This window comes from Clarias gariepinus, chromosome 13 (genome assembly GCF_024256425.1).
Source record: "Clarias gariepinus isolate MV-2021 ecotype Netherlands chromosome 13, CGAR_prim_01v2, whole genome shotgun sequence".
NCBI classification, from domain to species: Eukaryota; Metazoa; Chordata; class Actinopteri; order Siluriformes; family Clariidae; genus Clarias; species Clarias gariepinus.
In genome coordinates this window covers 28,846,178-28,858,568 of record NC_071112.1, presented here as the reverse complement: position 1 = coordinate 28,858,568, position 12,391 = coordinate 28,846,178, and the positions used below count along the sequence as shown (strand labels likewise).

General features: G+C 34.8%; 1 protein-coding gene across 3 annotated transcripts in view; it reads left to right on the top strand.

Moving 5' to 3' along the window:
* The window catches only part of nrxn3a (neurexin 3a), a 327,753-nt gene that overhangs the window by 5,979 nt on the left and 309,383 nt on the right, over positions 1–12,391 (top strand). Inside the window, exon 2 of one of the 3 annotated variants that reach the window (XM_053509388.1) lies at positions 3,405–3,445. The exons of the other annotated variants lie outside the window; for them this stretch is intronic. Coding sequence (XP_053365363.1) covers positions 3,405–3,445 — 41 coding nt within the window. The remainder of the gene's footprint in view (positions 1–3,404; positions 3,446–12,391) is intronic. 3 annotated transcript variants of the gene reach the window in all.

The window sequence follows — 12,391 nt, the reverse complement described above, 5'->3', positions numbered from 1 at the left end:
TGTGATAAAATGTATAATATTTTAGGAACCCAGTGTATACACATCCATAATGTGAAGTTACATAACACATCATTGTATCTGCGTATAGGAACACTGTATAATGTTATAATCAGTTATCATAAGTAATAGTGAATACAGTGCTGTTACATAACCTGATTTTTTAGGCATTTAAATATATTATGCATGCTACAGTATATGAACGTATGTTATATACTGTACGTATGTATGTTATGTATTTAACTTAGTGCTGGGTAAAGTGTTATGTAACCTGGCAACCATGACATGAAGTTTTAGTCTTAATCTGGAGAGTGTTAAATGTAACAGAAACTACTTATGAATACTTATGCAGGATTATGTAACCATTATGTAAGCATTATTATAAAAACAGAAAAAGATAACATAGTGTCAAGAACAGAGTAATGTTATAATGCATAACATAATGCATTGTAAGTAGTGTTCTTAGCATGTTACATCACCAAGCACCACTGACTTACCTTATTATAAATAGTTATATATAATGATTCATATAATAAGTTATAACGCATTATGACCTGCTATGAGTGCATTCATAAGTCATTATACATATGGCCTTTATAAAACACAGCTTCCGAGCAAATCTTTATACATTATGAGGAAAACTCTTTTTATTCAGGTCCATATGGCAACACTTGGTCAGCAGTGTAGAAATCAGTCCGTGACGTGTGTGTTATAGAGAATAGATTTGGTTCCAAACACAGAAACAACAACAGGAACCTGACACTTCCCTCGACGGGCCGATGGCTAAAATGGCCTCGGAACTATTTGCGGTTGCTTATGCATAGTGCCAAGAAGAGTAATATTATAATGCATTATAATAAAGACTGTGTAGTTATAACTTGCAGTCAAAACATGTAACATATGTGTATGTAATTATAGCAACTTATGACTACATCATGTTCTATAATAAATAAAAGAAATTTGATAAATATATTCAAATTTAATTGCAAACTATTAAATAAAACATACCTTTTAATAAATCCTTTACAATTGCTTGTTTTTGGTGTTTATTATGTGTTTAGTGGAAGTGGAAGTAGCATTAGCATCATTAACATATTTTAGTTCTTAAACTCTAATTTAGTAATAGAGGTGCAATAACTAAAAAACAACCAGCAACCCATACACGGTACATGTCATTAATGATCAATTTATTACCACGTCGAGATCCCGGTTTCTCCCTTCGATTCCTCTAGAGTTTGGGACAGATCCAGAGAACCCGGTTTAGCGTAACAGGCTCAGGAACGAGAAGTTGTGTCTGCAGTAAAGGAGAACTCGTACAGGCTTGAAAACGTGTGGACTCGAGTTCCACGTAAGCATCAGCGTCTCATAAATCCATGGCCCTCTCTACAGGGAGCAGGTTCTGTCCTAATGCCTGTTTGGATTTATGGCTCAGACGAGGATGTGGGTTACAGGAAAGCGTGTTAACCCAAGAAAGTACATAGATCTTTCTGGTGTAATGGGTCAAAATAAAATGTTTGTGAACATGCACAGGGCTCTTATGGAGCCTCGTGCATGCTGGCAGGTGTGCCACGGTTTGCATGATGAATTTCATGCAACGGCAACAAGAGTGGACTTTAATGTGGGACATCTTTCTCTCTTTTTGTTTTTTGTTTTTCTTCTTTTTTTTTGTCCCCTCTGCTGATTCTCTGATGCTCCGACCACAGAGGCCAACACCATCCCAGGTGAGTTCACAAAGACAACTACAAGACATGCTCCTGTATATATTCTGAACATATTCTTATCAAGTTATAACATCTCTATAAAGTATTATACATTCTTACAATTATCTATTCTATCTGTTATTAAAATAGTGTTCATAACACGAAAAAAAAAACTTATAGACTATTAACTAACCCTTTTAGCCAAATTTCTTTGGTATTGATGTGTTATAAACACAGCTTATAATATATTAATAATATACAATGCCTGTTATAACTATATAAGTAGTGACCTAATAATGATTGTATTATAACAGTAATTAATGGATTTATCCAGTGGGTCATATGACGTGTCCTTTGATCATAGGGCTTAATACATAGGGCTTAATGCATATGTTATATAACATATATAAGGTGTTACACATGTAATGATTATTATTATAATTATAAGACATAAAATTATAATTGTAGTGTACTGTATATAATGCATTAACACAACTAACTAAATAATAAAGAGTCAGCCAAGAAACACTATACACACCTCGGTAAAGAAAAATTAGTCAAAATATTTTAATACTGAATGTATTGCTGTGAATACTGAATATATACATTATGATACCAATAATATAATAATAAAATAATAATGATAAAATAATATATTTTTTTAATAACATTACCAGTATGATATAATGTATAGAATATTAAAAATACATATACTTTATTTTATTTTCCTGAGGTGTGTATAAAATTATTTAATTTGCATATATATAATGTCAATTACTCTGTAGTTATTAGAGATAAAATGTGGAATAATAAACTCTTAAGTGACTTAATGCAGTATTTAACAGACATACGGCTATAAACACTTAACTTTTTGAATGGAAATGGAGTTACTTTAGTGTTAGTGTATTAAAGTGTTACAGATACTGCTGACATTTTTCATAATGCAAAGAAACAAGGGATATAAAGTGTAAAAGTTTTTTTAATAAAATTTAGTATAGTGCCTTATGAATGCTTATAACATGTTATGAACATGTTTATAGTTTATTATTTGTTATTAAATAGCATTTTGGAAGAAGGTGGATCAGTGCATAATAAGTCTTTTTTTTTTTTTTTTTTTTACTAGATATTAGATAGATTACCAGGTTAGACAGGTTAACATTATGTAAAAGCTAACTATCACGCTAAGTACTGGACAGTCCATGCATTACTGGAGTAGCTAATTGTAACTAGCGGGAAAGTCTGTATTAGCCAGACAGGTTGTATTAGTTAAAAATAAAGTGTTGAACTGTTCTTGTGTGAATACAAATTGTTAGCAAGCCATTAATCACCAAGACATGTTTTAGCGAGCGTTATCTAGGAAATTCTTAACTTTGGCTTACTTGCTACAGTAGATCAGCTAGTTGTCCATTTATATTGATGCACATCATCATCGCAAATTCGGGAGAATAAGGGCTAACACTTAGCAATCTAGACTACTCGATTACATGGTAAATTATTTAGCTTAATGTTTGCTAGCTTGTTAGTGGTTTGCTAGCTAGTGCTATAAACAGCTGACTAGCTTTAAACTCTTTAAACTCAAGCCGCGCAGATACGTGCATCTGTAACTGACATTACAATACCTTAGATGTAAAACGTATATGTATATAACTTTACATTGGCTTTTCATGATTTCTGCAATTAACCCACGTTTTTCGTCTCTCTTTCTCTCCACGTCACAGGCTTGGCGCACATGATGATGGCCGAACAAGGTACACTTGCCTTCCCTTTTCCGAAACACTCAGACTGGCCAGTGCATTTGGTGTGTGTTTAACGCTAACCTTTTCTTTCTTTTGTCTTCATGAACGCCGTCCTTTAATGGATTTCCTCCTCTTTTGCTTCATCCCTCCCTGAACTCCATTTCTGTAGCCAAGAGCAAAGGTATTGCACTCTCAATTCTTTTCCTCCTTTGCTGTGTGTTTTGAGAAGTGAAACATCTTCTTGCACTGGAGTGTGTTTGCTGTGTTTCATTTAGCGTGCTTTGCTAATGGCTGCTCAGCATGGGTACCTGGATTAAGCGGATAATTAAATGGGCTTTAATTGAAGGCGAACGGGAAAAGGACAGCTTTAACTGCATGAGTGAATGGATTTAACCGCTTTACTTCTCTCTGATGGAATTATGACAAAGGAGCGCTTGGGTATAAACACAATCTGTTCTACACAGCTGAGTGTGTGCATGTGTGTGTGTGTGTTTGTAGTGGCTTCTGAGGTGAAATATGAGAATACTGTGATGCAATTTAAAGTCTCAGCAAAAACATCCAGCTTAGAGGAAAAAAAAAAATCAACAATGGAAATTCATTTTTATTCTTTCCGCATGGAAACGAGGTCACTGTGATGCGAAGACATTTCTGATTTCCAGTAACTGCAATGTATCTTTTTAATCATCGCCAGGTTCAACATTTGTCCACAGTGATCCACAGTCTTTGCAATGTATCTTGTAATAGAAGTGGTTTTATACAGTAAATATACAGCCTGCATTTACACTTTCGCTTTGTTTACTAAACTGTAGGTTGTGTTTATGGAATTTGTGGACAATAGCTGGAAGAAATACAATTCATTAAATAAACTAAACTAGCTACATTTGCATTTAAAAAATGCAGCTTTGGCAACCCTGCTTGAAATACACACCCATGGAGTTGGAGCAGCGTTCACTGTTTTGCTTTATCAGCATATAATTTTGGCAACATGGGGAGTAAAAGTGGCAGATTTCTCACTACAGTATATAAAGTGGATGTAGAGGACAATACAGGATGTCTTCGATCAGAATGTTAAAAAATTCACACCCTCTTTTGACATGTTGAAAGTGGCTTAGACGTTTGGGAGTCTTGCATAAAATGTAGCAAAATACTTTTTTTTTTTATGAGAAATTGTGTTATTATTTATTTATTTGTTTGTTTATTTATTTTAATGACAAGAAATCATCATTGCACACTGTTGTAAAAGTTAGTTTCTTATTATTCTGGTCATAAACTAGTATTTTAAACCAGAATATCTTCCACTCTCTTGAAATACTGTATAGTATTTGCTAGGAACAAAAAATAATAATTATAAAAAAAGTGCAAAAAGCAAAGAAAAAAATTGTCACGTTATCAAGAAACTGCAAAATGTAAACGCTAGATTTAAGATTTAGACTTCGTTAAGGCACGAGGCAATATTTTGCACGGGGGCTCCGCAATCAGCATTTATCACTTTTATCTGATAAATTGTATAAGATATGTAGATATTACTGTATATAGTTTGTCAGCAATTATTGGCCCCCTACAGGCCTGGGGCCCCGAGCAGTTGCCTGCCTTGATGGTTGACCAGCAGCGCATCTGGCTTTTACTGTTGGAAAGATTGTGTATTTAACTAAGCACATTAATATAAACCTAGGACTTGCTGCTTTGCTCCAGTCAGAGATATTATGTTTATTGAAGTGAAAGACGTGGTTTAGTGATTCCTGTCTCGGGTCTTCGTGCATGCATGTTCTCCCCGTGCTTGGTGGGTTTCCTTCGGGGACTCCGGTTTCCTCCCACAGTCTAAAAACATGCAGATTAGTCCAATTGTCGTTTCCAAATTGAGTGTGAATTTCATGTGTGAACGTTGACCGGAGGTCCTGGCACGGCTGTAAAAATGGGAATAAATACAATGGTCACCTTTGACCTCCACGGCCCCTAGTTGGACTACAAAGGCTCCTAGATAGATAGATAGATAGATAGATAGATAGATAGATAGATAGATAGATAGATGGATGGAAGGGTTAAAGTCAAGGTGTTGTCTACTTATTAGTGTTTGGAGAAAACAGCATCCTTTGCTAAGCGACAGAAGTTTGAGCAAGGTGCAAGTCTGACAGAACTGGAGGCACATATTTCTGTATTTAGACCAGATATCCTCTGTGAGTTTGTACAGTGCACATGTGTGTGTGTGTGTGTATAAGAGACACGGAGAGAGTTTTCCTCCACTAAGTAATAGTGTGTGGTCAGTGCAATCCATGGCAGGCAGACACTTCTGTAAATTCACCCTGATGTATTAGTGCTTATTTGCCAGCGCTGCATCAGCGGCCTTGTCATATTGTACACATTGTAGTCCTGTCTCCAGTCTCTCCTCTCGCTCCCTGCGCTTAATCCCTCAACACGCGCGCAGACATTATTACAAATCAGCCTGGCTGTCTGCCCGCGTTAAGACGACGGGGGCTTCCAGTTACGAATCCATTTGCATTTCAGCTGTGCCGCTGCTGTTTTTTTTCCCCTGTGAAGTCACTTTCGCTGCCACACCTTTTATTCCCCCTCTGTTGTTCTCACCTGTCAGATGCTCTGTGTGCTCTCCGCCTCGAGAAATTCTTTCCTTTTTTTAAATTTTATTTTTATTTTTGTCTTCTGAAGCAGCATGGAAAGAAGCTTCAGCGTTTCTCGGCTTAGGACCGTTTTGCAACATTGGTGCGAAAAAAAAATGAAGGGTTTTCACACTTCAGTTGTCTCTGATCACTGAGTAGGGAAAAATAATATATAATTAAATAAAAATAATATATAATTTTATATCTATCTATCTATCTATCTATCTATATATAATATATATACATTTTAGAAAAAGTTTTTATATTTTATATATTATATAATATATTTTTTAAATAATATTTTTATAAAGTTTGTATAATATATATAATTTTTTTAAAATGCTAAATTATTTTCAATATGCTTATATATACATATTATATATATATATATGTATATATATATAATATATATATATATATATATATATATATAAGCATATTGAAAATAATTTAGCATTTAAAAAATTATATATATTATACAAACTTTATAAAAATATTATTAAAAAAATATATTATATAATATATAAAATATATTATAAAAACTTTTTTCTAAAATGTATATATATATATATATATATATACTTCATACTAATATACGTCATACTTTTTTCTTTCTCTCTCTCTCTCCCTCTCTCTCTCTCTCTCTATATATATATATATATATATATATATATATATATATATATATAGAGAGAGAGAGAGAGAGATTTTTATATCATAGCAGGAAATCATAAAGTGTTTAATTATTGTATTTTTGTATTTTTATATTTGTTAAAAAACGATGTTTTATACTTTTGGTCAATTAATATTTACTTTAATTTAATTTTGTGTTTTATTCTCAATTATTCCTTTTCTCTTTCTCTTACTATGTTAAAAAAATATATAACTCATTCATCTTACTTTGAAACTGGATAATCTACCAATGTATTAATGTGTTTTATTTATTTATTTATTTCGATAAATTTTATTATGCGATTACGTGCAAGTGCTATCCTTGTTATTGGTGTTTGCGTCAACCCCTATGAATCCCCATACTTATGACCTGAAACTTGTTCTGAGGTTCTGACGATTTATAAAAGCCATTTCTATAGCTGATCTTCGAGACAGTATCTGTGAAAAAAAAGAAAAAAAAAAGCACAAAAAAAACGGTAGATCATGCCAAGACTGATGAACTCACATCACAGATAATGAATTGCAGACATTATGCAAATGGCATGCTAATTATCTAATCAGATTTGATTCCATTAAGAATAGGACCGGTTCGGTAACCTTGAGCAGGCCCTGATAATCAAGCGCTGATCATCTCTCTATTTTCTCTTGTCTCTTCGTCTTTTTTATTCCTCTTTCCCTATTTTCTTTATCTCTGAGCACAGAACTCCCCAAATCCCACTGGCTATTTGTCCTAGAAGTGGATTTTATTTAGAGTGTCTTAAGAAGAACAATAGTATTGAACAGCTTGGTCTCTAGAGACGATCTTAATTGGTTCATGCTAATTTATATTTACTAGCAAATGATAATTATGGAAACTAATCAGCGTGATCAGACAGGGGGTGAATGAGGTTTCACAAGTTTCCCAGCTCGTTATTAATTTAATATCTTTAACCAAAGCTTGATATCACAGTCGTCTCATTCAGCTGTTGTTTGGCGTTTGATCTGAAGCTACAGGGCTAATTTATTAAGCGACGCTAACAGGCTGCAGTTTAGCGTCACGTCAAATGGCGCGGTCTCAAACACATTCGTCTGTGTGTTTCCTGGAACAGTATGAGAATATTTTTGAACTGTGTAATGTACAGTGTATTAATTATACATTTTATTTATGTTTTTATAAGGTTTAGGTGCATTTGAAGATTAGAGGCGTTAAAACTAAAGCTTCAAAGTCTTTAAATCACAACATAGCACGATCTGGAAATCAACTCTTAATTTCACCGAAGCAGTCACGCAAATCTGTCATTCTTCTATTGATGACACTGAGGTTTTAAGAAATTATTACTGAAACTTTAGCTGTTTCATGGTTGCGTGTCCATAAATTGTTTTTATTTGATTTTTTAAAATATTTTTTGAATTATGTTTAAAATTATGACAAATAATCCTTTAAAAAAATAAAAATAAATAAATAAATAATGCAAAACAATCAGTATTTTTTTGTGTGTCCAAAGTTGTATTAATGAAAAACTGTCATAAGCATCAGGTTTACTGTTGTAAAGTAAAATATTTATTATTATTATTATTATTATTATTATTATCACTGTAATTCTGTATGTAATAAATACATAAATATTATTATTTATGTATGAATTGTATAAATACAGTATTGGCCAAAAGTATACAGGAAAAATTGGAATTTAATGTTTTAATAAAATTTGTTTTAAATACTGACAATCAAGATAAAAAGAATAATTTACAAAAATCTAGATCTAGCATGAAGTCACTTATTCTTCCAAAAAATCCGGCCCGGCCATAGAGTCAGAAAAAAACGTCTGCAGCTCTCTGGTGTCACGCGTTTAATTCGTGCCTGCTTGATCGCTTCCTTAAAATATATAATTTGCCATGGAAGGCCCCAGTTTACCTGATCTGAACTATCCTCTAGTTTTAGGCTTTAGAAAGTAAACACCTGCTATAATAACATAATATTTGTTCCATCCATCAACTAACCAACCAGCTTGGCACAACTCTTCAGCCAGATATGTCCTGTAAGAACTAACAAGCGACGTAATGTTTTGTGCACAGGAGGAACTATAATAGGTGGCTTTATATTTTTGACCTGAACTCTACATATTATGGTACAGTTCAAAGTGTAAATAAAAAAATCAGTAACAAACCAGAAGTCGGGAAATATTTGGCGTATTATTTTCCCCAACATTAGATCCGGATGCTCTGTGTCGCCGGATGTGTCGTGGCCTCTAATCTTCCCTCTCTTCATCCTCTTCTTCCTAGCGCTCTCACTCATTAGCATAGCTTCCGGAGGCCCGTCTCGCTGAAGAGAGCGCGCTCTGAGAGGGAGGTGCCAAACGCCGTGTGCGAGACCGAGATAATGAAATCTTTATCACATGTTCGGGAAGCCTGTAATTCCATTTGCTCCTTTAATCCCTGACTCGCTTTGTTTCACCGTCACTCAGCAAACAGGGCGGCGTGAAGGTGGCTCCTCGCCAAACCACCAAGCGCAGACGTTGGCACACGTGACACCAAGTGTAAAAGTAAAGTGAGGAATCACTGGTGCACTGGGTCACACTTCCTGTAAGGGCAACTGATACATTCAGAGCATGTTATAACACATTTATAAGGCTCTTTCTTCGGTTTGTGCAATATTTTTAATAATTCGAATCGTTTTAACATAAGTATTACAATCTAATAAAAAGGCATGTTTTTGATAGTTTTAATGACAGTTATAGTTTACATTTTTTGCAGTAAAGTAAAAAAAACACAATATTATAAATAGTTAACTGTTGAATCCGTTATTAATTATAGGCAAAGAACAGGACTATAGGGTGTAGTGTATTATTTGGTATATATGTATGTAATGTATATAATGCATTATAACATGTTATGGACAGGTTCGTAGTACTTTTCATTTAATTTTTTAAAAAGTAATTTAAACAAGCTCTTTTTGTGTTTTTAAACAAATACGATACCTGCGCTGGTATTACATTCATGCTTTTCGGAAAAAAATTATCTTTTTGCATGATCGTCAACTTGTATTTTTGCACATCCGTGTAAAAAAGCGTTATTTTGCTCTTTACAAAGCCACACTTCAAATTTTTTGAATTGTGTGTGTGTGTGTGTGTGTGCATAAACCAAACCTTAAGTAATTCACTGACTCTATATTTCTCTGACTCTTCGTCTTTTTTCTCTTTGTTGCCGTTTGATCAGGGGGTTGAGAGTCTCGATGCTTGAGAGCTTTTTTTTTTTTTTTTTTTTTTAATTGGGCGGTCCAGAAAACAAATGAAAAAAAAAAAAAAAACCCACAGCAATGATTGAAAAAAAAAAAAAAAAAAAAGGTGGCCCGGGGCGTTATTTATGTGATGCTGTGAATGATGTGAGAGCACAAGCGCTAACTTGTTACAGAAATAATAAATACAGCACCAAGCAACAAATTAGCACCAGAATCACTCAGGACATTACAAATATTTCAGTGTAAATGTATTAAATTTTTGTCAAAGTTGTGACATGCAAATAAACAAGAAAGCAAATAAACCAGCAATAAAACAAACAAATGAACAAGCATATGGGCGGGGAAAAAACAACCAGACAAGAAAACAAACAAGCAATCTAAAAAGCAAGCAAACAAAACAAAACAAAACAAAACAAACAAACAATAAAACAAATAAACAAGCGGGCGATAAAACAAGCAAAAAATTAAACAAACAATGAAACAAGCAAATAAGAAATAAAACAAGCAATTACTTAAATAAGCAATAAAACAAACACCTAAATAAATAAGCAAGCAGACAATGAAACAAACAAGCTAAAAAACAAACAAGCAAGTAATAACAGAGTAAAACAAACAGGACGCCAATAAAACAAGCAAGAAATTGGGGGAAAAATAAATTAAACAAACAAACAAGTTATAAAACAAATAAGCAAACAAACAAGCAGGCAAGCAGAAAAACAGGTAATAACACAAACAAGAAAGTAACACAACAAATAAACAAAGGAGCAAACAAAAATATGAGCAAATCAGTCAGCATATGTATGTGTAGATATTTATATATGGGTTCTATAATAAAGTTGTTTAGTTTTTCCCGTGCTATTAAGCACATCGGGTGATGGGTTCTATTGTTTCTTTAGCATTGGTGGTTTTTATGACCCAACCCTCCTCATTTTTTATCTGGCCTTTGGGACCAGCAACAGTGTAGTGATTTTGTATGGCGTAGGGTTAAGGGCAACCTGGCGGCTGTGGGAATCTGAACAACAACCCAGAGCCTCAACCGCGTGAGCCACCACTGTCCCGTAAAACATAATCAACAAACAAAAACAATCTGTATCTTTAAACCAGGAGTGATGCATCAAACTGATCAACATTTTTCTAATGATGATGATGATGATGACAGTGATGATGGTAATGTTCTGCCCCACCTCTCAACACAAGCAACTCATTAGGCATACAAACATCCTGGACCCTAATTGACTAAGATAAATTATGACGCGAGGTTCTGAGAGTGGTTGGGTTCGAGGGTATACTCTGGGTGCCCTGGACCTTTCTAAGCCTCATGCAGCTTTCTCTTGTTCTTGCATGAACAATGGCGTGAATCGTGTGCGGGTCAGCGGTGCCATGTTGCCACTCGTGCAATCAGTACAGACAGCACTGGATGCCCTCCATCCCAATTATTCTCATCACGCTCTATTCTGTGCTTCCTGCTGTAACTGAGACAACACCAATAAACCCCGCCTCCTGCTTCGGACATCCGATCAAAATTTGAGGCTTGCTTCCCAACCTCCACCCTTTTTCCAACCTGGAAAAATCCCACTCTTGGGACACAAACACACACACATATAGGGTTCATGATTGCCTCTATTTCCTCGAGGCATGCCTGACAAATTTAGCTACTGTACACATGTTTTTGTTTTTTTTTGTTATTGCCCCCGAGGGAACAAGTACCATTTGATTATGACTAAATGTGATTCTTGTCCCTCCTTGAGTGTACTGCGGTGGGCTTTTGTCTCAGGGGACATGATGGGGGACAAGGGCAGTCTGGGGGGGGACTGGCGGGATGAGGGGGATGAGAGTGGGATGAGAGGGACTCCCTGATTGCGGCAGTCTGGCTTGACTTGAAAGCTGCCAAATGAACTGCAAACTGATAATTATTGGCTCAAATAGGCAATCAGCAGGCTGTGTGTGTGTGTGTGTGTGTGTGTGTGTGTCAGTTTGTGTAGCCAATCAAATGTTACCCTTTTCCAGAAAGGGTTTGGTTATCATGTAGCTCACACTCAAGCTGGTGTTTGCGAAAATAAATAATGGTTTAGAGTAATTTTAAATTAAATAATATTTTGAAGAATAATCCGAAGCATGTTGTCAAAGTAAGAGTTTTGAGTTTTGTTTGCAAAATTTATCATCATATTCGAGAATGCATTTAAAATAAACTGTTAGTCCATAATGTAGCTTTATTAACATGTCATAGTGCATTTATATGGCTTGTAAATAATATTATTAGAATTTATGACCATGAGTATTGTCTTAGTAAATAGCACTGTCACCCTACACCTCCAGGTTCTGGGTTCGATTCCCGCCTCCGTGTGCGTGGTGTTTGCATGTTATCCCCGTGCTTGGTGAGTTTTCTCCGGTGACTCCGGTTTCCTCCCACAGTCCAGAGACATGCTAATTAGGTTAATTGGCGTTCCCAAAAAATGT